This window comes from Pagrus major, chromosome 13 (assembly GCF_040436345.1).
Source record: "Pagrus major chromosome 13, Pma_NU_1.0".
In the NCBI taxonomy this organism is placed as follows: domain Eukaryota; kingdom Metazoa; phylum Chordata; class Actinopteri; order Spariformes; family Sparidae; genus Pagrus; species Pagrus major.
In genome coordinates this window covers 13,802,478-13,829,090 of record NC_133227.1, presented here as the reverse complement: position 1 = coordinate 13,829,090, position 26,613 = coordinate 13,802,478, and the positions used below count along the sequence as shown (strand labels likewise).

At 39.3% G+C, this 26,613-nt stretch overlaps 1 protein-coding gene across 9 annotated transcripts; it reads left to right on the top strand.

The window, feature by feature from the left end:
- Positions 1–12,151: 12,151 nt before the first annotated feature.
- Positions 12,152–23,493, top strand: slc8a2a (solute carrier family 8 member 2a). 9 transcript variants are annotated; one of them, XM_073479498.1, is made up of 12 exons: positions 12,152–12,499; positions 13,386–13,523; positions 14,154–14,381; positions 14,465–14,743; positions 15,397–15,831; positions 16,326–16,687; positions 18,310–18,413; positions 19,006–19,023; positions 20,283–20,395; positions 21,436–21,535; positions 22,655–22,918; positions 23,117–23,493. In XM_073479498.1, exons 1-12 carry the CDS (start codon positions 12,152–12,154, stop codon positions 23,491–23,493), a joined length of 2,766 nt encoding a protein of 921 aa, XP_073335599.1. The 9 variants fall into 9 exon arrangements, with proteins under 9 accessions (XP_073335599.1, XP_073335600.1, XP_073335606.1 ...); XM_073479505.1 differs by lacking the exon at positions 19,006–19,023 and adding an exon at positions 19,616–19,624 and having other exon boundaries at positions 12,320–12,499; XM_073479503.1 differs by having other exon boundaries at positions 12,320–12,499; positions 19,006–19,043; positions 20,300–20,395.
- Positions 23,494–26,613: the final 3,120 nt, after the last annotated feature.

The following is a 26,613-nucleotide window of genomic DNA, read 5'->3' as shown; positions in this document are numbered from 1 at the left end:
AAGTACGTAATTGAGGCAGGATATTTTACACATTAACAATAAACTTTATTGTCCAAAATGACATCAGTGCTCTGAAACAGTAAACTTTACTGGGAAATCATTTTAAATTACCTCAGACATTTTCTGCATCATGTTCGTAAAATAAATTAATTAATTAGTTAATAAATAAAAAACAAGTTATCAGCATATCAGCACAAATCGGACAACATAAATGCCAATACCAATATACCAGGATAAGCCAATATCGGCCATAAATATGCAGTTTACTGATGAGACAACCAAGCAAATAATTAGTAGAGCTACAATTAATTGCAAAGTATGCAGAATCGCAATATGGCTAAGTACAATATCCACAAAGAAGTTACAATTTTTTGATAAAGGTAAAATTTTTGACACAACAGCAATATAATGAAGTGCTGTATGGCTGCAGGGATGTCCTGGTCCACAAAACCTGTTCTCCACATGTAAGAAAACATGTTTGTGATGATTTTAAAGGTTTTTCAGTGAAAATCTCAATTGCAGTCCGACAAAATAATTACAATATCCTTTTTTGAAGGTATCGTGCAGCTCTAATTAGCAGATTTATCCATATAAAAAAAATCATTAGCTGCAGCCCTATTTACAAGTCGTTTGCAGTATACAGTTTTTGTACGTCTTGTCTTTGGAGGCATTTAAACACAAGGAAGACAATATGTGTTGCGGTGCAGAAGCTAAATCCAAGCAGTCCACCACTAAAGCTCACTGACACTTATCCTGAAATGCAACCTACCCCCCCCCCACGTATGTGCCGGCTCAGGTAAACCAATGCTGCAGCATTGTATACAGGCACCGATATGTGCGCAATCCCAGGTGCCACAAGACACAGGGCTATACTACACCTCACGTTTCTCTCACATTTCCCCCACGTTCAGTCAGTACAACTGTGGAGTCGATCAGACTCTCCTGCTGAAACCTTTTCATCCAGTTGGGTCTCTTTTACCCTGAGAGAATTAGATTACTGTACCTCATTTTGTCATTGATTTATAATTTACATTAATGACTGATGAAGGCCAAAAGCCCCTGCCACATACATTAGGATCAGATAAATATTGTAGTTCTATGTCACAGCTGTCAGTCACAGTTTTGTTTGTGGTTTGTTTAACAGACATTATATAGCTTAAAGTTACAGCAGTGTATAGATAGTATTTAGCAGCCTCTCTGTTAGTGTATGTGTGTGTGAGAGGAGAGATGGTGCCTGTGAGGGTTTTGTTTTCATTGACTCCCTAGTCTATTGTGTGTTCAGGCCTGCTGGCTGCCTCTGCACATTTTGTTAACATGTTGTTGGTCTGAACTAGATTGTTGCGCTGAATCCAAGCGGTCGGTGTGAAGAATAAAAGGCACCATGAAAATGTTTCAAATGGAAATTGGTTAGTGGTTTGTTGACCTTTCCTTGCTGTTATTCAGTGGGTTGCTCCACCATGTGATGTCATCCAATATGTTAACTTGGACTGGGTAATAAGTAGAGATTTTCTCCTAAATGAGTCACAATGGAAAAAAGTAAGTTTCAGAGGTTAGTGTTTATACCGTTGACACCATTACATTGTCATATGACCTCTGACAGCTAGGGATGCAACAATTGTACATTTTAATAGTTCAATTACAAATATGTCTGACACAACACTAGAGATGTATAAAATTGCAGGAGCATTTGTATTTAGAGGATTTATTGTATTTTGTCCCCTCAACATTTGCTTTTTTTTTTTTTAACAGTTTTTGCCTTTCAAAACATAAATAATACAGTAACCAAATAATACAGTGCAAAATAATATTTAAAAATTAGCAAAAAGTCAGGTATTCTCTCATGCACGTGCTATGCCCTTGAAGGGTTTACATGCCATTGTGGTTCATTTATAAGTGGCGCAATGCTCCTTTTCCTGCTTTGTTGCCATTGGCTTACATTGCACTGAAAGCCCAACTCTTAACTCACAGCTACTTTGAAAAATAATGTACCATAACGTCCTTTTTTTTTGAGAGTAAGAACAGAAGCACTGAGTTGGTGTAACTGAGCCTTTACAGTCACAAAACAGTGACTTTCATGTTAATGGTCAAATCAATTCATCTCTGCATCCCTATTCACAACCAGCAGTATGTGTTTGTATATTCTTAGGAATGCACGGACCAATAAATTATCGACCCGATATTGGGAAATTTATATTATCGGCTTTTTATCTATATCTTCTGTATGTATATGTAAATAGAGCCGATGATAAGAAGCCAAATTGCTTTTATTGATTTAACAAGCGCAGGATCTATACACTGAGATACAGTTGAAAGTTAAAGTTGGTTTGTGATTACAGTGAGAAGAATTGTAATTTGCAACACATGTTCCACAAGGGTTCAGAAAGGAGGGAAAAGTCTACAAGTTATGTGTGAAGTCAGTTATCCTCTCGGTGTCGGCCTTGAGAAGCAGGTAATTATCAGTTATTGGCTGAAAAAAACACGTATTGTGCATCCTTATATATTCTGTTTGTTATTGAAGTTTCTGACAGTAACCTGAATATTGCATAACTAGTATCCTCACCAGGGTTCATGCTGAAGTTGAGAATGCTGCTCCTTCTAAGGTGACAGTGGCTGAGCAGGGTGTCTCAGGTAATGGAAACCTCAGGAGCTGCTGTCTGCTGGCTGTCACTCGTTTGTCTACCAGTCCCTTTCTGTCCACCTCACCTCCGGCCCCATGCGGCCTCTCACTGTCCACCCGCCTCTTCCTGTACGGTGAGCCTGCCTGAGGCACACGTGGAGAAATCTTCGGAAAAGAAAGTGTGTAACGTTCTTACCAGATGGGAGAAATGAGAGAAGAGAACGGCTTAGAGATGTCAAATGGATTGTTTACCCCAGAGTCAATCTGATTGGAGAGGAAGAGATGCATTGAACTCCCTTACTACCCCTGAGGTTTCAAGGGGTGTCTTCTGAAATCTCACAGTGCATAATTCATGCTAAACATGAAATCTCCCCTGGATGAAGTAGCATTTGTTGGTATGAAAATACACACCATGAGATGGTTTAAGATTACGTCAGTGTCAGAAAATGGTGAAAAATGTCAACCAGTGTTTCCCAAAGCACAAGACGGCATCCTCAAATGTCTTGTTTAGTCTACAACCTAAAGATATTCGTTTTGCTGTCATAGAGGAGGATAGAAAGAAATACAAAATCCGATTAATGGATAATTCACATAGTTTGCGATTCATTAAATAGTTGACAACTAATTGGTTAATTGCTCTAAAGAGGATTCAGGATATGGGATTTTATCTATAATGCCTGTAACTGGTGTCCAAAATTAAGTTTGCTTGTAAGCTTATGGGCCAATTAGTAGGCTATCAAAGTGTATTTACCTCTTCCTAATGAGCATTGTCAGTCACAATTTTCAAACATGTAAATGTCTATCAAAGCCACCATACTTTATCATCATCGGAGTAGAAACGATCTATTATGGTCTTCAAGAGTCATGTTGCTACGAAAAAAATGAAACAGTCTAATTTTTTTCTGATGATTTTGTTTTTAATTAATGGCAGTGCTAACAGTTCATAAGGAGGCAGTGTTCATTAATCCATAGAAAATCGTCCTGAATACCATTGGAGTCACATTTGTCAGTTTTCGGCGTCACAGGACAATGTGAACTCTTCATGCTGCTGATGATTGGAGAGTGTAGTACGTGCTTTTCACCAGAGGGCAAAGACCTGCACGAAACAGAAATTATATTTACTTTCATACGTTTACTTTAATTTATTCTTTCCAGTTCAGCGTAGTAAATTAACAAAAATTCTTCAGTCAATCACTCACTCTAGTACCTCCACCAATGAGGATACTGTATGTTTTCACCTGTGTCCATTTGTTTGTTTGTCAGCAGGATTACACAAAAAATACTGAACAGATTTTGCACGAAACTTGGATGGAGGATCGGTCTCAGCCCAGAATAGACTCCATTCATTTTTAGTGCGGATCCAGACAAAGGGATTTCTTTTACAGTGAGAGATTGTGAGGCATTTTTCAACATTTTCGTTCATTTCTCAGGGAGTAATGTATGGATCTTGATGGAAAAAAAATAAATTGTTTTTTTGTGGCTGGTATCTATGAGTGAGTACAAACTGATACAAATCCCAGATCTAGTGAGCTTAAATTTCGATTAAGCAGTTATGAGTGGTTCAATGGCACAGGGCTATTGAGTTGGATATTGGATTAGGCTTGATCGAATTAGAGGGGGCTGCTGGGCCTTGGCAGAGGTATGTACTCTCCTGAGTGCCATTCTAGTTAAAGCTTCAGGCCTTCGTCACTATTCTGTGCAAGAACTTTGCAGTGATTTTGACCTAAGATCATAGTAGCAGACATTGAAAATTCACCATTGGACTGTACATAAGCAGGCCAGAGAAATGGAGCTGAACTGTGCTGACTGAAAGTAGATCACCATACTTGAGGAACTGAACAGTGTGGCAGCGTGCCCACCGTGCTGTAAACTAAACCTCGTGCTCAGTCGAGCTTGCACTCCTGCTGTCCAGATTGATGGTAATATTGACCCAGTGCATACAAGGGGAACAGAGACTGTGCACCACTTGGGTTATCTTTCCGCCGCTACGTCTACATGTGCTTCTCCAAAACCAATTAATTCCACACGGGTACTGATTGAGCCGGTGTAGTTAATTTATAGACTGAGTTACTTCACACAGTGCACAGATATGGTAAAGCACTTTGAGAGGCTTTGAGAGCTGCTCCTGCTGAAGTTGAACTTTTCCTGTAGGTCACTTTTTTGAAAAGTTTAGGTTTAAGTCGTTTGCAATTGTCTTTTAAGCATCACTGGATCCACACAGTTGTTGAAGGTGTAATCTGATGTGCACACTTTCCTGACAGACTCAAAATATGCGCATTCTTACATTCACTCCTATATCCAGTGACTAACATAACTTGTTTGTGTGTGACATGTTTTAAGGTTGTTTAAACATTTGCAGAGATTACGCTTTGTGGAAAGTTTCCTGTAATGAAAACAACTTTACTAGATAACTCTTTAACAAACCCTGGTCTACTTTGTAAATACTTGCTCTAAAGGTTTAGAGCCCTTACACGTAAAAATGTTGTATGACTTCATTTGAAAAGATGAGTATTAATCACTATCATCAATCATATAATTTTCTTGTGTTTTTTAAGGTTTTAGAAGCCCTTTTTCCCTAAACACAATTTCATAAAGTGACAGTTATTCCTACTGAAAACAGGGATAAAGTAAAATCATAGGAAAAGTTCAGGACCAAAAGGTTTTCGAAAGAATTAGAAACAGATTCTTGGTGACAGATTTGGTTTATTGTTAATCAGTATACAAAGATTTTCATCCACATTGAAACACTAAGATGAGTAGTATCTTACATTACTTGGTAAAAAATGGGAAATGTTGGATGTAAAAAACGCCATGTTTGTTTACAATGAAGCCTCCATAAGATACCTTTATTGCCACATTAGTGGTTTGGCCCAGTCTGTCCGTCTGTCTGTGTGACTGTGTGGAGACTGGTGGATTATCTTACACTCTGATTCATTGGGTTCATTGACAGGCCCATTGCAGCGAGCCAAAGCCTTGTGTTACTTATTAAAGGGATGGATCTCTTTCCTTTCTTTACTTTAACTGCAAACAGAGAGACAGTTAAACAGAGAGACTGTCTATCTGCCTTGATTTGTGTGCAACTTCAACATAAACATTATTGTGCTTTAATGAATATTTTTCATACTGTATTGCTCAAATTAAAGACGGAATCTATAGGGAAAATTGCTTGGAGCTGTGGTCCATGAGACCGAAGGGAAAACACATCTGTTGAATGAATTCGCTTTGGTACAATTTCCGAGTGGTGTTAATTTGTACCAGTGGTGTGTCTCATAGTAACCAGCCTGGAGACTGTCTGTCTGACCATCCAAACACGTCCAAAACAATTTGTAGTAGCTTTAAAGTCCAACAACATTTTACAATACTTTGGATACAGGGAAACAAAGGGGGAAGACATCGTTTCAGAACAAACAGGGTAGAAGCAGAAGGACTAACATGATAGACAAAAACACAAATGCCACCAGTAAGTAGCAGAAACAGCTCAGCACCAAACATGCAGCCCGAAATGAATAAATTACCATTTAACCCTCCATTCCCAGCATTCTCTGCTCATGACACCAGTGCCGATGAGCAGCAGCAGATTAAGGATGTAGTGGAAATCCTGTCTGTCTTAAATATTAACTAAATGAAATCAGATTCCTGCAGGTGATATCAGAGGGAAGAATGAACTTTTAATTAAGATGCACAAATAGATTCAAACATTCAGGATTTTTATTTCCCCAGATTGCAAAAAAATAAAGTAGTTAGCTAGTTTGATAACAACAGTTTGGTATGAATTAGCAAGGTTAGGGGTGTCCTTTCTGGCAAACCCTGAATGATCACATGTATAGAAAAATACACTACTATTTTCCAACTGAAAACGCAACAAACACAAAAACGTGAAAGACCCCCTCCAGAGCCAGTGTTTGGTTTGTCCGTTCTGGGCTACTGTAGTTACAAGGCTGTGCAACGTAGCTGACTCTGTTGAAGGGGAGCTGCTCCCTCTGTAGATATAAAAAGCGCACAAACACAAAAAACACAACACAAAACATAAGTAAAACTCTAGTTTTATTTAATTATACACAAATTACAGCAATTACGTTAGATTATTATGCATAATTATTATATTCAATTTCTGCCAATGTCCCCTAAATCCTACACATTGCACCTTTAACAGAAATAGTATTTCTCTTCACCATCAGAATTACTTAGAGCTGTTATAATCAAGATCTTGATATTGATCGATCAAATGATGAACCCAGAGAGAATTATGACCCGATTCTGCAGAGTGTTTTAGCATCTTTCAGCTCATTTATTTTGGTTTTACAGCAGCTCTCCACCACCATGTTTCCAGCAGCAGCAGTACAGCTGGTGAGCACCAAGCAGCAGACAAACACAGTTAGAGACTAGCTGGTGAACATTTGAGCATTTAGCTGCCAAATACTTCCCTCACTTGTGATCGACAGATGTTTTCTAGCATGTTCACCATCTCAACTTGATCAGATGATAATATGTCACTGTTGTTAATGTTAGTTTTAACACTATTCATTTGTGTAACATTAATAATGTTATAGGGAGAAATGAGTGGCACCAGGTGGATTATAACCACACAGATAAACTACATTTCCTTTACAGTATTCTGATACCTAGTCATGAACACAAAGGTTCCTTTGTATTTATGGGTAGCTAAGATGTTTGTTTTTTTTTCTTTATGCATTGATGAGCTTTGAGTTGTAAAATCTGAAGTTACTTTATCCATTGATACATTAATTAATATTGTCTTAGATGGCATCTTGTGGTAGCAGTCAGCAGAAAATGTGTCCACAAGGCTGTGAATGACAGTGGAGTCACTCTTGTGATTTTAAATTAACCTGTTTGTTTGTAGACAGCTACAGAAATGCTATACATGGGGCTTCTCTGGGTGATTTTAAGATTAACACTGGCTTTGATTGGCTGTCTGTTAAATGTACACATGGTATGTTTCCTGTGCATATACAACATATATTATCTGTGCATCTGTGTGCATAGGGCTTGCATCCTGGAAAGATGATCTGTGTCAATCTGCAGACGGTTAATGTTCAAACTGTGCGTTCAATGCTGTTTCTTCCCATCAGTGATGGACTGGTGATTGAGAAAGAGTGTGTGTGTGTTAACATGACACATTTCAGGTCCTTGCCTCTGAATGAACTGTGACGGTGTCTTTAGATTTTTCTTGCACAAAAGAGTGCTATAGGTTTAATCACACATTACTCAGCTGCAAGACATTCAGTTTACTGTCAAAGAGGAGGAAACAAACCAGAAAATATTTACATTTAGAGTGCAGTTAAACATCTGGAGCAATGTTGTGTTTTATGATAAGTTTAAATGACATTACATTTATTTCCTATTATTGATGCTTGAATTCTCCTTCTCTGCCTCACCTGAGTGCTATGCTTGTTAAAAGGAGCATCCTTCATCTGCCAGTACCCCATGTCAGGGTACAGGCAAGAAATATTAAACTGTTGAAGGTGCTAACTCCCTTTTTTGTTGACACTCCTATCAGTGTAAGATAATCCCAGGCAATCACTTATCGGTGGTGCTGAAAGATAGCAGCCGTGTCAGAGGCAGTAAGGGGAGATGAGCTGCCACCCAGCTCTCTGTCCCTATGTGCTGAGAGGACAAGCAGACCACAGACCTGTCGACACCCCAAGACCCCCAATGACCAGCAATAACAAAGGCTTTGTGCTTTATGTTGTTCACTTGTCTCAACTTTGAACATGAACATGTAAGACTTTTACAGCTTTTTCACCTTTCGCCTTTTTCATCACAGACATTTAAGTGCTCTGTGGCATCAAATCAAAAAGAGTTGACCTGAATTAGTGGTACTGCAGAGGAAAGCTCTGATCTATGTAGGAGTGGCAGTAATCAGGCCATTTATCTCCCTATTTACTCCGTCTCAACTGGAGAGACGAGGAAGTACTCTCTTTATGTCTGGCTGATAAATCCACCCAGCTCCTCTACTGAATGATGTTTACAGTGCTGCTCGTAGGTGACATGAAAGGAAGCGATATCCTGCTATATTTAGGTGAATGCATTAATCAATAATGCATCCAGCTCTTCCAGTACTGGCTTCTTGATTATCTAGCACTCAAATGTTGTCCTCTGTAGCTTGGCTGCTTTCTACAGATCATCTGTGAGGAAAATGCACAATTTCACTAGACGGAGCAAATCTGCATTTGGACCTTAATTATGTCACACATGCTTATTACAATAATACAATTATGTAACACAGGATGTTAGTTAACTATTCCTGAGGTTCAGGTGTTTAACTTTAAAAATGTTGGAGCATTTGATCAAACATATGCTTTTTGATTAATTGGTGTGTTATGTGAGCATGTTTGCATGTGTGTTTTTAATGAAAGAGTTGGCTTTTGTGGTAAAAACAAGGCTGGTGCTGTCATTACAGTCAGCAATATTTTAATACTTTAATAGGGCCACCATATCAGAATTGATTTGGAAGGAAGATGTATATTATGGTCACTTTGTTATTTGTGCACTATTGTTGTCCAAAAATGAACGCTGAGGAAGTTATTTTTGGTGGGCCTGCCCCCCACCCCAGCACACGCTGGTGTAAGGTGGCCCTCTGTCTGAGGTCGTGGTAACCATAGCAGGCCTTGGAAAGTGAAATGCGATGCGGCGGGCCCTCTGTGCTGTGTTTCTGAATCACAACTCCATAATGAGCTGGCAGAGCTCAGGCTGCATCAAAGATGCAGCACCCCAGTATCTGTTTCAACTCACGCTGCACAATAGTGCAGTGTCACCTGTACAGGGGGAGTGGAGGTGGTGGGCCCAGGAGGAGCACAGAGAGACTGAAAGCTTTCTACCACCCTGCTCCACTCACACCACTACATCCTCAGATGAGCTCAAAGTGTAATCTGCCCGCTACACATTACTATGTGACTGCGATGTCCCTGCTTTGACATTGTTAAGCCTTCCTTTAGTCAAAAAACACTTAATGATAATAATGCACATTAATAATGCTGTAAAATAACTTATTTTAAAAGTAAGATGATGATACTGATAGAGATTTAAGCATTAACACCCGCTGTGTTCAGTTAGCCCAGTATAAACACAGTAAGCGTCTTGACAGTGGATTGTTTGTGAATATACAAAGAATTCAGGTAAAAACAATGGCAGCATGTACAGATTAAATGTCAGCAAAGAAAATGTAGATGAGGAAGATAAAGTACAGATATTAAAAACAAATGTATTACACTTTGTGCTGTTTATTACATTGAGGGATTTAAGTAGTGGATTTAGCTGTAGAAGAAAAGGTGAAAACTTGTTGTATCAAAAAACATCTTTAAGGCTAAAAGAATAGACAGCCTCAAAAATTGACAGTGGATAGTAATTAAAGGCAGACTATGCAGGATAAGGCAGTTGCTGTTTGTAATCATACCATTCAAAGAGTAAGTGATTCTGGAGGAAGATTGTTGAGTCTCATTCCCAGGTCATCAAATACTGATGATTTGGGTTAGTGGCTTGCCAACCAACCCATCAGAAATGTCTCAAACGCAGCAAAATAATAAGGATATACAGGCAGAGGTTAAGAGTCTCTGCAGACACGCATACAGCCACACACTTCTAATGAGTCATAGGTGAGAGCAGTGTAATGCTTGGTAACATTACAACTCAGTGATTAGTTATAAGACCTGTAATGGCCAATAAATAAGTGATGGTAACACACACACACACACACACACACACACACACACACACACGGGTTAGTCATGCAGCTTACCAGTGATGGGTGCCAAGGAGTGACAGGTTAAGGTTGCACTCACTGTGTGAATTTTAACAAATACATTTCTCTGTTTTATCTTCAGATATCATGTCAACATTAGCTGAGATAAAGAAACTGTCTGTCTGACTATAGTAACTGGATTTCAACTGATCATAAGTTTGCAAATTTGTTTCAAGTAGCGTCAAAACAGCATATAGTGTTTAGACAATGCTTCTGGCAGTAAAAGACTGCCTGAGTCATAAATTAGTGCAAAGTCATTCTTACCACCCGTGTTCACTGATTAGTGCCAGAGAATAAGAACCACGTGATCTGCATGGCTTTACAACCTGGCTTTGGTTTCTCGGAGGTCATTTTGATATGCTGTTAAGATTACTCTGTTGGGTCAGTTTACTTTTAACTGCATATAACACACCTTTGTGTTGGTGTCTAGTTGTAAAACAAAACAAACTGCATCCTGGCTTACGGTGCTGCACGGTCCCATAAAGACATCTGTGAACCAACACGTGGCTGATCATCACCTGCAGGATATAACTTAGGATTACCATGCAGCGAGGGAAAGAGAGTTTTGGCAATAGTCCATTAAATTATACTGAACCTTCTCAGAAAACTGTCAAGAATAAAAGGGAAACGATGCAGTAGATTTAGGTTTTAGTTTTGCAGGATGAAGAGATGGTGCTCTGAGTAGGACCTTCGGTTTTTCACTCCTTGTGCAGAGTTGTTTTACATCTACATCCTTTTGTCTGTGGAAAGCTTAGGTGCTCTACATTTGAAAATAAATCCCTTTACAGTAGTGTTAGACCTCACATTGGTTCCCTTAAATGTTTTTTGCACTTCTGCTGTAGCTTTTGTTAAACAAGAGTCTGTCTTGAAACTCTTCTGCATGTACTGCATGTCAATGTTGTTTTAATATTTGACATAATATAGGTTTTTTTGATTATACCAAAGTACCTTTCCCTTATTATGTAACCTAACTAGACTAAGGCTTAATCCCATTTCCAATTTTTACCCTTACCTCTCGTTTTTAAGTGGCCGCTTGCCTCTCAGAACAGAGTTACAAGGAGCTGTTTAAATCTCCCTCTATGAAGTGGGACAGCCCTTCAAGACCCTCGTACTTCATCAGTTGTTGCTGATGGGGTTTTCGTAAACAGATGTGACCGGACATTTCCAATATGCCGTCTTCAGCTGTGGTGATTTCTCTTTTGTTACTGTGGCAATCCTGATATTATCATCATAATGGCATTTGTCACTCATCTGATTGAGACTGAAAAGCATGGAAGCTCACAATTAGTTCACAACTTCACGCTATCAATCAAGTCATCAAATAAAAAAGAACACTGCTTCACTACCTGGCCACTAGCGGTGCTTTATAGGCTAATATAAGTAGCTTATGCTTCTACCCTGCCAGTCTGTACTGATGTTAGAGGAGTGGTATCAAGTGCAGCAACTTTGCTGCTGGACTTGACTTAAATTTTGGGCCAGATGAAAAGTCAGAGGATCATATCATTATTATGATTATAATTCATGCTCTGGGGACCATGAGTATTTGTAAAAAAAAAAATCACGTAATCCATCCAGTAGTTGTTGCCAATGTGGTGAACCAAAACCAGCCAGACCGCTGTTTAAAAGTGAAAGATTCTCTAGACAGAAACAAGGTAGACTAACTTGCACTGTAAATCTGTTACACCCCATTGTTTCCTCTGTTCCTCAGGAGAGTCCTCTGACCCAACGAGTGTCTCCCCCAGTGACTCCAAGGCCCCTCCTGATTCAGGGACATCATGGGACCCCTCCCCTTTCACATTTCCCCGTTGTTATTCCTCCTCCTCTCCCTCCTCCTCCTGGCACACCCATGTACCTCATCCAGGCCCCAGGTTGTGGAGCGAGCGTCTGAACCCGAGCAGCCTCAGTCCTCTGGTAACACTACGGGGTCTGGCAAGCGGACATGTGCGGGCATTGTAGTGTGTAGACCTGGTATCCTGCTGCCAGTGTGGATGCCAGACAAACCTCCAGTAGGGGAGCAGGCAGGGAGGGCAGTCGTCTACTTCGTCTGTCTCATGTACATGTTCCTGGGTGTGTCCATCCTCGCAGATCGCTTCATGGCATCCATCGAAGTCATCACCTCTCAGGTATTGTTGAACTTTATATTTATAAGAAGTAAAATGCAATCATCCTTTATTTAATACACAGCTTTGTTACCACATTCTTACTTTGTCGATAATACTGAGTGGGTCGGTACCATTCTACTTTCTCAGTTTGTGATGGATGTGAGGGATTCATTGTGTCATTATCCCACAGTGGCTGCTGGTCAGTAAGAGTTATATATGCTTGTTTGCAGACTGACATTTTAAAATATATTAAAGGTGCAATATGTAAATGTCATGTAAGAATTTAAGTTAGCATGCTATCCAGCTAGCCACAGCTTGTCCTGTCACATAAGAATAGCTCCCCATACTTTCAGCTGGGAGATGTATGCGAGCAGCAAGTTTGCTACGTCTCACAAGCTGTCGTTGCTTCTAATACAAAAAAAGAACATAAATTTACAAAATTTCAAATATTCTTACACCTATTTTCCTTACCAAATGGAAAAATATGACTGTTTCTCTCTTTTACTGAACTAAGACAAGATGAATTGTCTCATTTACTCAATGTTCAGCACACTTCATTCAAACTGGACATAAACTGTTCAGCACAGTCCTCACCCAGTTTTGGTTCTCTCTGTTCAAGCCTTTGAGAAAATTAGAGACTGATGAAACTGTCCAGAATGTATCCCTTAGCCTCTGTGTGCTGTAAGAAATATATATGCATCACAGCTCCTGGAATCTCTCCATGTATCATGTTCTTTTGAATACAGTGGTAACTGCAACTGTACAATCCTCTAAACTGTATTATATGTGGTGTTTTGAACGTTATCATACTGTGACATTTAAATTGATTCAAATAACTGGAACTTGTGTATAGTTAATTAATTGATGACAACATCGATCACATTTTCACAAATTTGTGTCCTTGTAGGAGAAAGAGGTGACCATCACCAAACCCAACGGTGAAACGACCGTAACAACAGTGAGAGTCTGGAATGAGACTGTGTCCAACCTCACACTCATGGCCCTCGGCTCCTCAGCGCCTGAGATCCTGCTTTCTGTCATTGAGGTAAACACTACCCATAACATCCTTTTAACATATCCCACCAAAGAAAAAAATGTTGCCTTCACTGTAAGTGTGTTTTTTTCTTTTCCTTTCTTAAATTCTTTAAAAAAATGCATGAGCTCATAAAAATCTGATTTGCCATTGTGTATGTTGATTACTTAACCTACTACAAGTAAGTTTTAACTGGTTATCAAACCAGTCTCAATGTAATGCTGGTTTGTATATATTTGTATATAGCTATTCGTAATGTCTGTTCCTGGGTCGGTGACTCTTGCAGGTTGGACAAGTCATATAATTAAAAATATTTTTTATGGCGGCGTACTGAGGATGAATTGAGGAGTCTCACAGGCTGAGGAAAGAAGCTGCTCTGTAGTTTGGTAGTACAGCACTAAAAAAGTTTACTTTGTTGACCTTTGTCCACAGGGGCCGAGCTAATAAATGAATATATTTACAACATAAATTAAAATTAGTATAAACACATTGTAAGCCATTGCTTACTGACCAATTTGAACAGAGAACATAGATTTATTTCAACCTATAAATATATAATCTCTATTCTGACTGTCATATAGTCAATTTTTCCTATGTGACGTTTGTTCTATGTGTCTGTTTTTGTTCTTTGAATATTGGCAGGTGTGTGGGCACAACTTCGATGCAGGGGAGCTCGGCCCGGGCACTATAGTGGGCAGCGCTGCCTTCAATATGTTTGTGATAATCGGTCTGTGTGTCTGGGTGATCCCTGAGGGAGAGTCTCGCAAGATCAAACACCTGCGAGTGTTTTTTATTACGGCTTTCTGGAGTATTTTTGCCTACATTTGGCTCTACCTCATACTGGCTGTCATCTCACCTGGGATCGTAGAGGTGTGTTTTGATGACTGTATAAAATTTACTTCTAATAAATCAATGTGTTAATCAGATAAAGCTCATACTGCCTTTATTACCAGGTTTGGGAGGCTGTCGTGACGCTGCTTTATTTTCCGGTGTGTGTGATCCTGGCTTGGATCGCTGACCGTCGTCTGCTCTTCTACAAATACATGCACAAGCGTTACCGTGCTGACAAGAGGCATGGCATTGTGGTGGAAATGGAAGGTGACCTTGCGCCCAAAGGCATTGATGTGATCATGGATGGAAAGTTGTCGGACAGGAGTTCGTGCCCTGGAAACTCCTCCAGTGTGACAGTCTCTGTTCAGACGGGCAATGAAACAGACCAAAAAAACGATGAGGTAAGACAAGTGGCTCAGGAAGAAATGCTGTTGTAGACACACACTTGAGATTGAAGATTAAATGGTGTGAAATCATACCTTTTTTTACTTTAAAGTCAGGTTTGGCTCTTATTTGTAATTAGAGCTCCTTATATTAAAAAGTTTGGAGAAGAATACATCTGTAGTATTTTTTAAAAGGAAGGACAAAAGGAACAAAGCTATTCGCAGGGGCACATCTTCTACCCTGTCAATCCCACTGCTGGATCTAATGTTTTTCTAACTTAAAGCTACTTAATGGGATTCAATCCCAGTAGGAGTCTGACTGGCAGGAGTGCAGACAGCAGGAGTCTTAACAGCAGGAAGCTGAGCAGTAGGAGTTTCTAAAGTTTCTTTGAGAATGATCTCTGCATTACTCTGCAAATTGCACTTGTATCTTAAAAGTTTTGTCCCAAGACACACCAATACTTTAGTCAGTATGAATTGAAGCTATGTCTTCTCATCACACCAAACCCTCTGCACATCCAGCTGGTGCAGTCACAGACGTTCTGTTGTAGCTGCCACTACTCAGTAAGATCTGAAGCAGCTTATGTTTTCAAGAGCATTTTAACGGAACATTTGGCAATACGTACATCGCTATAAACATGTTGTGTTAAAACTGGTTTCCTCTTGGACAGGTGGTCCGCATCCTGAAAGACCTGAAGGAGAAACACCCAGACAAAGACCTGGACCAGCTGATTGAGATGGCCAATTACTCTGCCCTGGTCCACAAGAAGAAGAGTCGCGCCTTCTACCGTGTTCAGGCAACACGCATGATGATTGGTGCCGGCAACATATTAAGGAAACACGCTGCTGAGCATGCTCGTCGATCAGCAGGCCAGGATGCTGACATGGCCACATGCTCGCACATTTGTTTTGAAAGTGCCCAGTACCAGTGCACAGAGAACTGTGGCGCTCTGAGCATTGGGGTGATCCTTGACGGGGGCACAGGCCAGAACACTTTTTATGTGGACTACTGTACAGAAAATGGCTCCGCTAATGCCGGCGCAGACTATGAATTCAGCGAGGGAACCCTTGTGTTTAAGCCAGGAGAGACCCGCAAAGAAATCAAGGTGAGTGAGGGGAAAAGTAGCCATTTTACTCAACATAAAGGGATTTGTCAATTGCTTTTTTTCACTCTCTCTGTTTCCAGTTAATCTTCACCGTCAACTGTCAAAATAAGCCAAAATACAGAAAATATACAGTAAACAAGTGTTGCTAATGATGTTACAAAACTATCTGAAAGGCTTAATTTCCAGGTCAGTTGCTGTTAGTAAACGCACCAAAGCTGGCTCATCCATCTGGGCTCAGCAGGCTAGACAGAGAAATCTATATGCCATTTATATGCCTTCAATACAATGTTCCCTCAGTGTGGTGTGAAGTTTTTAAGGATTTCAGACTTTGTAATATTGGTGATCTCTCCACTAATATTTCAGGGTTTTATATCAATGGGAGCCTAGAATAGTAATTTGGAGTTGTGTTGTAGTTGGTGAGTGTCTTCATTAAAACTGCTATGACCTCATGCGTACATGAGCAGTGTGACCATACGATACTCTGTGCTCTCCAGGTGGGCATCTTGGATGACGACATCTTTGAGGAGGATGAGCATTTCTTTGTACGTCTCAAGAACCTGAGGTTAGAAGAAGGTGGAAATGAAGGGACAGGGAGTCCACCCAAGGGTAGACTAGTGGAGCCGCTGCTTGCCACCATCACTATCCTGGACGATGACCATGCTGGCATCTTCACCTTTGGCCAGCGAGTGCTGCGGGTGAGCGAGAGCACAGGCACACTGACGGTCACAGTGGTGAGGAACTCGGGCTCCAGGGGCACCGTTGCTGTGCCGTACCATACAGAGGATGGCAGTGCCAAGGCCGGGGTGGACTATGAGGAGACCAGAGGGGAGCTGGAATTCACTAATGAAAAGACCAGGTGAGGCACAGTCATCAAGCAGATGCAATGACTGGGAAATAAGACTATAGGAGACACAGAGTCTGATGCATTTCCTTAGAACATCAATCTGTTCCTTTCCAGTGAGGTTGCATCTTCCTACTCTTAAACATAATATACATTAAAACAAGGATTTTACATTATCAAGAGCTGGTAATATGATAACGATTGTAGGGCTGCAACATCATCATTTTTATTATTGACTAATCTTTCGATTGTTTATTCGATTAATCAACTAGTTGTTTAGTCTCTAAAATTATTGATCAGTGTTTCCCAGTGTCCAAGGTGACGTCCTCAAATGTCTCGTTTTATCCACAACCTAAAGACATTCAGTTTAGTTACGGAGTACAGAAACAAACAAAAATTTTGGAAATCAAAGACATTTTTACAGTTCTTTTAAAAAAAATTATTTTACAGTTTTTCCCAAAATATAACTCAAACCAATAAATCGTTTATCAAAATAGTCATCAATCAGTTTAATGGTTGACAAGTTGATTAGATTGATTAATCGTTGCAGCCCTTAAAGATTGTCAATGTCAACAAAGGCCATGAAAAGACCAAAACCATCAATATGTTAGTCTGTCTCAGTACTTTCTGACTTCCCTACTCTGTATTTCAGACTCAATCCCAAGCACAGTAGTTCTTACCAAAGACATAACTCTTTAAAATTTCACAACTAATACATAGTTTCCTGTTTTGAAAAGGGTAAATGGTTCACTGTTGTTTTTCACAAATGTTACTCAAACGCGCGTTAATTTAATTTTTAAAAACACGTAAGACAGTGAACAAGAAGACTTCTGTTCTCTCGCAGTACTGACACACAGCACCCTCAGTGCTTTTACTTTGGCCCATTAGTGCTTAGTTTAGGAAAGGGGCACCTGAACCTCACTGAAAGATTACTATGGGTTCTCAGTCACCCACTCCAAATGGAGGAGGTCCTATTAGACAGAATTACCTGATGACTTGACACCCAAAGATAATCCCGTCCCCGATCAGGTGTGGGAACCTCCAGTCACCCCATGTAAGCTGACAGATCATTTTCCCATTAAATTTTCACGTTATATAAGCTGTGTTTGCACATGGACTAATTGTACACTTAGGGAAAGATTGTCAACAGACGCTGCACAGTAAAGGATATGAAAATGTGCAGATTATATTTAATGAAGAAGTGTAATGGGGTGTAGCCCTGTTATTTAATTTATCTTTTTTTCTGCTGGCACCATTATGCTGTCTTTACATATGTACTCTCCTTCCAAGCTGCCGGGAAGTCTTCAAAGTATTTCACTAATGAACTATACAGACATTGATTAAGCAGGGTATTGTGTCTTAGTTTAGCCGTATTTCTTTGGCACACTGAGGAGCAAGAGCACACTCTGTTTCAGCCTGCATTATTTAATTCCATTGTTCCATTGTGATTAATTATTTAGGTCACTTCAATTTGCGATGTGATTTAGATGGTAGATGTTAAGTTTTAAGATGTGGAGGTATTGTGTATTTATGCACTTTAAAGTTCACTGTATTTAACAGTACTTAATTGTTTGTCATATAAATTAAAATATATACTGTGTGTGTCTGTGGGTGTGTGCATGCTTACATATCTCCAGTCAGGTCTTAAAAGTGCACATTATAAATGTGGAGGAGTACGAGAAACAGGAAAACTTCTTCATTGTGCTCGAGGACCCCAAATGGCTGAAGCGAGGACTCTCTGGTAAGTGTGCAAGCTTTAATGTCTTTTGATGATTGATTATGGTAATGAATATCAGTTGATAGTCAAAGGTAATTTACACTTACAATAAAATAATACACTCCAAGTGGATGGCAGAAGAATCCAAGATCAAGTATCACAACAAAAACAATAACAACAGTAGCACAGGCGGCTGAATGCCGGCCACCTGCGTCACAGTCAGTAACCGAAGATTACACGCTGCCATTCACTCAGTCTCTGTTTCACTGTAGCACACACACACACACACACGCTGCAGCCAATTATGAGTTTAGTATCCTTTAGTTGCCTGTTCCCTGTAACATTAATGTGTCAAAAGGATGGTGTGGGAATTGGATATGTGCTCATTAGTGGAGGCCTTAAGAATCAATTACATTAGTTTGTAATGTAGAGAAATGTAATTCATCAGGTGAGAGTGGAAAGGCTATCAGTGTGTGCACCAAGTGTATTCAGTTTTGTTTCTGTTGCATTTTAGATTTAGATTGCATTTTAGATTCTCTCAAGCCACTCTAATGTATTAGACCCTGGGAATAGAGTTGTTATATTGTACTGAATCATTGTCTGTCTGTCTTCACAGCTTTACTGCTAAACCAGGGTAAGATAGTTTGGATGCAGGTTTGGGTGTTAAAGGTGCCATGTGCAGTATTTTTAAATACCAAGTTTTTCTCAAAATAAATTAGATTGCTTCCTGTAGCAAAAATGATTTTGCTACTTCTCTTTTACACTCTCTGTCATCGTGGGCATATTTGTTTAAAAAGGGGCATAAACATGGGCTTAGTCTTTTATTCCCTCTGCCAAAGAGGTTATGTTGTGGCTGGTGTCCATTTCTTGGTTGGTTGGTTCGTCAGCAGGATTACACAAAAACTACTAAACAGATTTCCACAAAACTTGGATGGAGGATGGATCTCGGCACAGAATGGACGCCACTGACTTTTAGTGTGGATCCAGATAAAGGGATGGATCAAGTAATTTTTTCTCACTTTCTACAATGCTTTGAGATATTTTCGACTATTTTTCGGGGAACAATGCGGTTAAAATCTGGTGCATTTAAGCGGTTGGTATCTTGGATGAGGACAATTTTATGAGGATCCAAATAAAATTCTGAATCTAGCAGATCTGAATATGTTTTATTTGGTATTGGATTAGGCTTGATTGAATGAAAGGGGACTGTTGCACCTTGATAAAAGCTCTACTGAGTTCCATTCTACCTGCTTTTGTACTCAACTGTAATTAACTCCATTTATGCTATTTAATGTTTTTTGCTGTAATATATTCATCAGCATATTATTATGCTGGTTAATTGTTGATTGTTTATTGGTTAATTATGATCACTGGGGGTTGTCACTGTGCAACAAGCTGCTTGTATTGGTTGGATGGGGACCTAGGTGCATCTATGGCTATGGCGTATGATCGCCTCTGAGGTAGGGCCAGTACCACTGCTGCGATTGGGGCCTGTTAACAGGATATGCCTGGGCATTTTGGGATTATAGCCATTTTTTCCTGATCAGAAACTTGCAGGCAGTGCTAGCTGTGCACCAACCTCCACAAGTTTTGCCAGTCATATGTTTGAAGTCATAGGACCATAAGACCATGATTGGGGTTTGGAAAAAAATCCTATTGGGTCTCTGTTTCAACAGGAAATACAACAAATAATGGAAGCAAGATTCTCTCTAAATGCTGCACACAGCACCTTTAAAATTACTTTGAAAGTGTGCAGAGTGTGGAATGGTTTCTTCATCTTTATGCTTGAGGTGTGGGCCTGTACCCTATGCTAAGGTTTTGGATGTGTGTGTGTATTGTAGACAACATGATATTTTATAGGCTTGATAATAAAATATTTGTGCGCCCTGACAGGCAACCCCACACCTGAGGAGGAGGAAGCCCGGAGGATCTCTGAGATGGGCAAACCCATTCTGGGAGAGCACAGCAGGCTAGAAGTCATCATAGAGGAGTCCTGTGAGTTTAAGGTGTGTAAGTGGCTGATAAGAGGCATTACAACAACTCTGTACTCTGACAAATGGATCTCCGAATACAAGGGATAGACGGGTGTATTTCAAGTTCATCAGGAAATATGAACCACAGCTTTTTAATTACCATTAGTTGAACAAACCAGGCTAAAAGGAAAGTTTTAACTTATTATTATGACTGCATGTTTATAGGGTAAATCTTGTGAAATGCACTGCTATCTGCATTGGCAGGAGTAATAGGAGTTTCTACAAATTGACATTTGAGCATATCATGGGTTGACATTTGCATTGTTGCAGACAAAAAAAATCTGTGTTGTAAGTATGTTAAAGTGTTTGTGTTTAAATTAATTAACTGTCTTGCACCCTCTTACACATCAGACTCCCAATGGAGTACTAGACCAGGTACAGTTTCTGCCTGCATGCTGTGTGTGATGGGACTTGTTACACTTGTCTTATCTTATTTTCTCATTAAACTGTTATTATACTCTCTTATCTACTTTGCTCAGGCGTTACATGCATCTTGATTGGAGATGCACTGAGGCAGTGTGTGTTTATTCATGTGTGCTTTGTGTGAAATGTTTGGGTCACTCAATTCTGCAGCAGAACAGTGAAGCCATGTGGATGTACTGTTGATATATATCACACTGGGCCTAGTCTGTATCAACCAGCCTATCAAACGATAAACCCTTTGAGATTAGTTTTAGTCTTCTTTTTTTTCATTTTTTAGATACTATATGTAAATGAGTATCTGCAAACAGCCTCATAAAAGAAGGGAAAAAACGCAGACGAGATGTATTAACATCTCAGTTTTATGTCTTTATACCCCACACTTATACCCTTGGCTGTAGAAAAGCAAGAATAAAGAATATTTTTAAATACATTTTTTAAAAAAACTACTTTGTTTACTCAATTTGACCTTCAAACCAGCCTCCAAAAGGGCTTGAATAGATTGTATTTTATCCAACAGAAATGTAAACCTATTCTTTGTCTACTATTGTGAGCTATGACCCATTATTGACCTATTTAATGTGTAATTACAGAACACAGTGGACAAACTCCTGAGGGACACAAATCTGGCTTCAGTGATTGGCACTCACTCGTGGAGAGAGCAGTTCATTGAAGCCTTCACAGTCAGTGCAGGTCAGTGGCTGTTATGTTGCTACGTTGTTATATGTTCTTATTATATTAATTGCTTTTTTAATCTGTGGATCTGTAAAATTAAGAAAAAGTTTTGATCAGAGGCAAAGTTGTGGAATTTCTGGGGCCTGTACTTTCTTTTTATGTCTGATGAACTATGAACAGGACTCACAATATGGCTAAGAATACTAACAATGAATAGGGAAGGAATTTCTTCCAAATTGCTGCTAGCTAGTTTTGTGTTATTTACAAATTGAAAACAACAGTTCAACATCACTCATCTAAAGCTCACTAATTTACATGTTCTAACTCATTTGTTTACACTGAAACGTGTGAAAACGAGAGGTTGTGGTAAATGGGGGGTGGTTACATGCTCGTCCAAAATGTTATGCTTACGTACTTCCTGGAGGTGAGTTAGATGAGAAGATCAATACGCCAGTTAAAGGTGCAATATGTAAGAATTTAAGTTTAAAACATTCAAAAATGTACTAAAATTATTAACAGAAATAACAGTTTTGACGTTATGTCAAAGACATCTATATTGTGTCTTGCAGCGATATCTAATGAAGTTAGCATGCTAACCATCTAGCCCCTTGCCACTTTGTACCTTAATAGTAGTATAGGTGATAGTCCAATTGTAAACAACAACAATCCCCGGTGCTCTGAGCTCCCAGATATGTTGCCCCATATTTGTTTGGAATATGTATTTGACAAGCGGCCAATTCTTACATATTGCACCTTTAAATATAAGGTTATGACTACAGAGGCCATTATGAAAATGTGTCTTTCACATTAGAATAATAGATTATTAACCATAAACATAATAAAATGGCACAACCTACCCCAGGTATATGATTATTCAAAATCTCCACATGACCCTTGACCTGTCAGTCACTAGTTAGGTAGCTTATAAGCACTAAGGCCACTCCCCGTGTCAGAACAGGTGAAAATAAAACATAAAGCGAGAATACTAGTTTACGAGACATATCAAAGAAATCAAAGGACATTAGATGTAAAAAAAACAGTTGATCCACACAATACTTCCAGGAAACTGAATACATTACAGCACCTGGTTTAACCTTGCTTTATTTTATTTATCTTCACTGTGTCTTCTTTAAACAGGTGATGGAGATGAGGAGGAGCAGCGAAGTCCCAACTGCTGCGACTATTTCTTGCACATAGTGTGCATTTTCTGGAAGATTGTGTTTGCTTGCATCCCACCCACTGAGTACTGGAATGGCTGGGCATGCTTCATAGTGTCAATCTCTGCCATTGGTTTCTTAACAGCCCTTATTGGAGACCTTGCCTCCCATTTTGGCTGCACTGTCGGCCTTAGAGACACTGTCACTGCGGTGGTCTTTGTAGCACTGGGGACTTCACTTCCTGGTAAGTGATTTTACTTGAGAGTCTAAGTTTTTGCAATAGAAAGAAAATGTCCAACTGGGAGGCAAACGCAGTAATGGAATATTTAAGTCAGCTCAATTTATTTCAGAAGAATTGGCCAGGGTAAGAAGCACTGAAAGGATCTTGTGTTGGATAAAGTATTGAACTCTCTGTGCTCTAACTTCGCTCTTTTTTTTCCAGATACCTTTGCTAGTAAAGTGGCTGCCACTCAGGACCAGTATGCAGATGCATGTGTGGGAAATGTGACAGGAAGCAATGCTGTTAATGTGTTTTTGGGCATTGGGGTGGCCTGGTCCGTGGCTGCCGTATATTGGGAAGTCAAAGGCAAGGTCTTCCGTGTGGACCCCGGCTCGCTGGCCTTCTCCGTCACACTCTTCACCATTTTTGCCTTCTTCTCTATGGGAGTGTTGATGCTACGCCGGAGGCCGTCCGTAGGCGGCGAACTGGGAGGCCCGCGGGTCACCAAAGTCCTCACCTCACTGCTTTTCTTCTTTCTCTGGTTCCTCTACGTCCTCTTCTCCAGCTTGGAGGCCTATTGCCATATACAAGGCTTCTGAGAGAGCAAAGCTGGGAGAGTAATGACTGCACAATAACTAACACATCACCAGGACATTTACCTGTACAGTGCTGTTACAGTAACTACCACTGAGAAGACCTATCATCACTTGACAACTGCTGCCATGGTTCATAAAAAAATATATACACACTTTGGACTCACACATGCACATCTGTATGTCACATCCACTGCAGGACAGTTCCAGTCTGTAGAATTGATTGTGACAGTACTAATTAATGAAGCGGACTAAATAACATGTAGTGACTGTTTTTGATAAACAGTCAGCATGTACTCTGTGAAGTCACTGGATTTTGCTTGACACTGGCCTGATGCCTGATGGATCATGACCTGAATTTCGAGTTTGGTCTTGTTTCTTCTCACGCTTACAAAGGCTGGGTCAGATTAGACAACCCTAATGTAGTAAGAAAATCAATTACAGCTGCTTTTACCGAGATGAGCTATGTAACTGATGATACATGACAAACCTGATTCATGAGAATGTTTGCAGAACACCACTGTGCTTTGGGTTGTAGCAGTCAAGTCTGTTATTGTTGTATATCAGGACACGACTGAGTGTATCATCTTCTACAATGGCCACTTGTCACAAGCAAAAGTAGAAGCTCCAATTTCCAAAGTTTGTTTGTTGTCAGTAAGCATTAACAAATAATTTGGTCTGTTTTTCCAGTTAGAGTTAATGGGTAATGTAGTGCAAAGCAAAAGTGCTGTTACTATGGTTACCTCCAGTCTTTGCGCACCAATTTAGATCAATAGTTAAACTGTTGACTGGAAGTGTTTGAGTTGTCTTGGTGTACAATGTTGAATGGAACTGCTAGCCAATCAGAAGAAAGTGTTTAGCTATGAAAAAGAAAAAAAACTGAGCACAGTTTGATTATAACCTACACTGCTGTTGTACAATAAATCAATATATATCGATATACAATATATGTATATTGTTTAATATGTCTCACCGATAAAATGTGTTTATCTGTTGAGTTATGTGACACAAGGGATTCTTTAGTGTAATGTAATGCACTTACTGAATTTGATCTCACTATAAGTATTGATAATAGCAATGACCAGAAATGCACTAAATGCACCCATTATTGAAATGTATAACTGATAAAGAATTAGATAGACAGTGGATCTCTAATAAGCTGTGGAATTAAAAAATGTAACTAGTATCTGCCATTAAGTGTTTCTGTTTGAAAGTAATGGTTTATTCACCCCTGAGGTCTTATCTGTTTATTTATCAATGGTGTAATTTATTGTCTTTGTAATTTAATGTATTTGATCTGATATGAACAAAAATATATTGTAATATATTGCAAGTTGTTATAATTACATTGAAATTTTAACTGAGTGTGTTTCCATTGGATTCATCACTCACACGTTTGACTACTGCATTATCCTCATTACAGTAGATGAAAACAGATGAAACACTCAATGGCTCTGAAGTAATATCAAGAGGTTTGTAGGGGAATAAGGCATGTCATCCAGGGGATTTGTTCTGGTTTGGGAACACTTACTTTAATACATATTATGCTGTTTAATTCCGTGTTTCATGTCAAATAGAAGATATATTTTAAGATTGTGCATCCAAAAATCATTTTCAACAGTTTCAGGATTCTTGAAATTGTAAAAGAAAATTGAATGTTAACATGGATAAGGTAAGACCGCTATGCAAGTAAGATATATGATAGTGATACAATAACTACCCGAGAGGCATATCTTGTGTTTGAAGGATATGTTCAACAAAAATGAAAGTTCAGTCATTATCTACTCCCTATGCCGATGAAAAGTCAGGTGAAGTTTCGTAGTCCACAAAGCATTTCTGGAGCTTCACAGTAAAACAACGTTGCAGCATTCTGCTAAACAGCTGAAGTAGCTGGAGACTTACATTACTTAACATTAAAAGACAGCTATAAAATATACATGAAATGGCCTTATGGCAATGTTGTTTCTTAGTGTTTTAAATCAGGTCCCCATCTGCTTTAGTTGTTGAGAATGCTGCAACACTGTTTTACTGTAAAGCTAAAACAATTTTTTTGCAGACTACAAAACTTCACCCAACTTTCCGTCAGCATGTGTGTGAGACGATAATGACTGATTTTTCATTTTTGGGTGAACTTCTCCTTTAGGCATTTAAGCAGGATAAGATGATGACTGTATACAGAGCTTTACTAAGGTTTAAAAGTGCTAAAACCTCTCTAGAAATGTGCCGGTCAGTCACTAAAAGAGTCTTCTCTCCGAGCAGAGCTGCCTCAGAGCTGTGTAGGACTCCAAAGCCAGATTCACACTTCTCTGAGATCATTTATATGAGTCTTGTCTACAACCTGTTTTCATGTTTTTGTTACACTCGAGTTGAAACAGAGGGTGGAATTTTTTATTTCTCCTGACCATTGACCAGGGGATAAGAAATTCAGACTGAGAATTTTAATATTTACAATATTAATGAGGTTATAATACAAACTCAGAAATATTTAGCTTTTCCATGAGTGAATAAACAAGCTGTTCTCAGAGGAAAATAAGGTCCCAAGAACACTGTTTGAAGCTAGAAAGGTGGCAGGGTCCGCCACATATAAACAAAGTGAAACAGCATAAATTGTGTTGTCCTTTAAGATCAGTTTGATTATTCTGTCATGAAAACGAAGCAAGTATGTTTCTTTAGTTTGTTTAGGCAGGAAAAAAAATCAGTCAATGAAGATCTGTCTCTTCTGATTAAAATTTCTTTCGAAAAACTACAGATTGCACCTTTAAAGAAACAACACTTGGCACGGACATTTTTGCAGAAATGGTCCTTTAGAAATTAAAAAAAAAAACACAGACAAGCGTGAGTAAGCGTCACTGATGCAAATGCAGCGACCAAATTAATGTTTGGGCAACTTGTATGGATAAAATATGTATTTACTGATTTTCTGAGCTGGAAATGTCTGAATCATAATGTACACTTGGAGAAAACATTTGGAAACATCCTAACAGAGGATGTAACTTGCATCATGAAGCTGTCGTTAAGGGGCAATGAGTCAAGCGGAAGTAGGTTAGTGTTTCATGGTCATGTGTAACAGGTTTGTTACAGAATCTGTGCTCGGGATAAAATGTTTAACCGATGGTTTAACCCGCC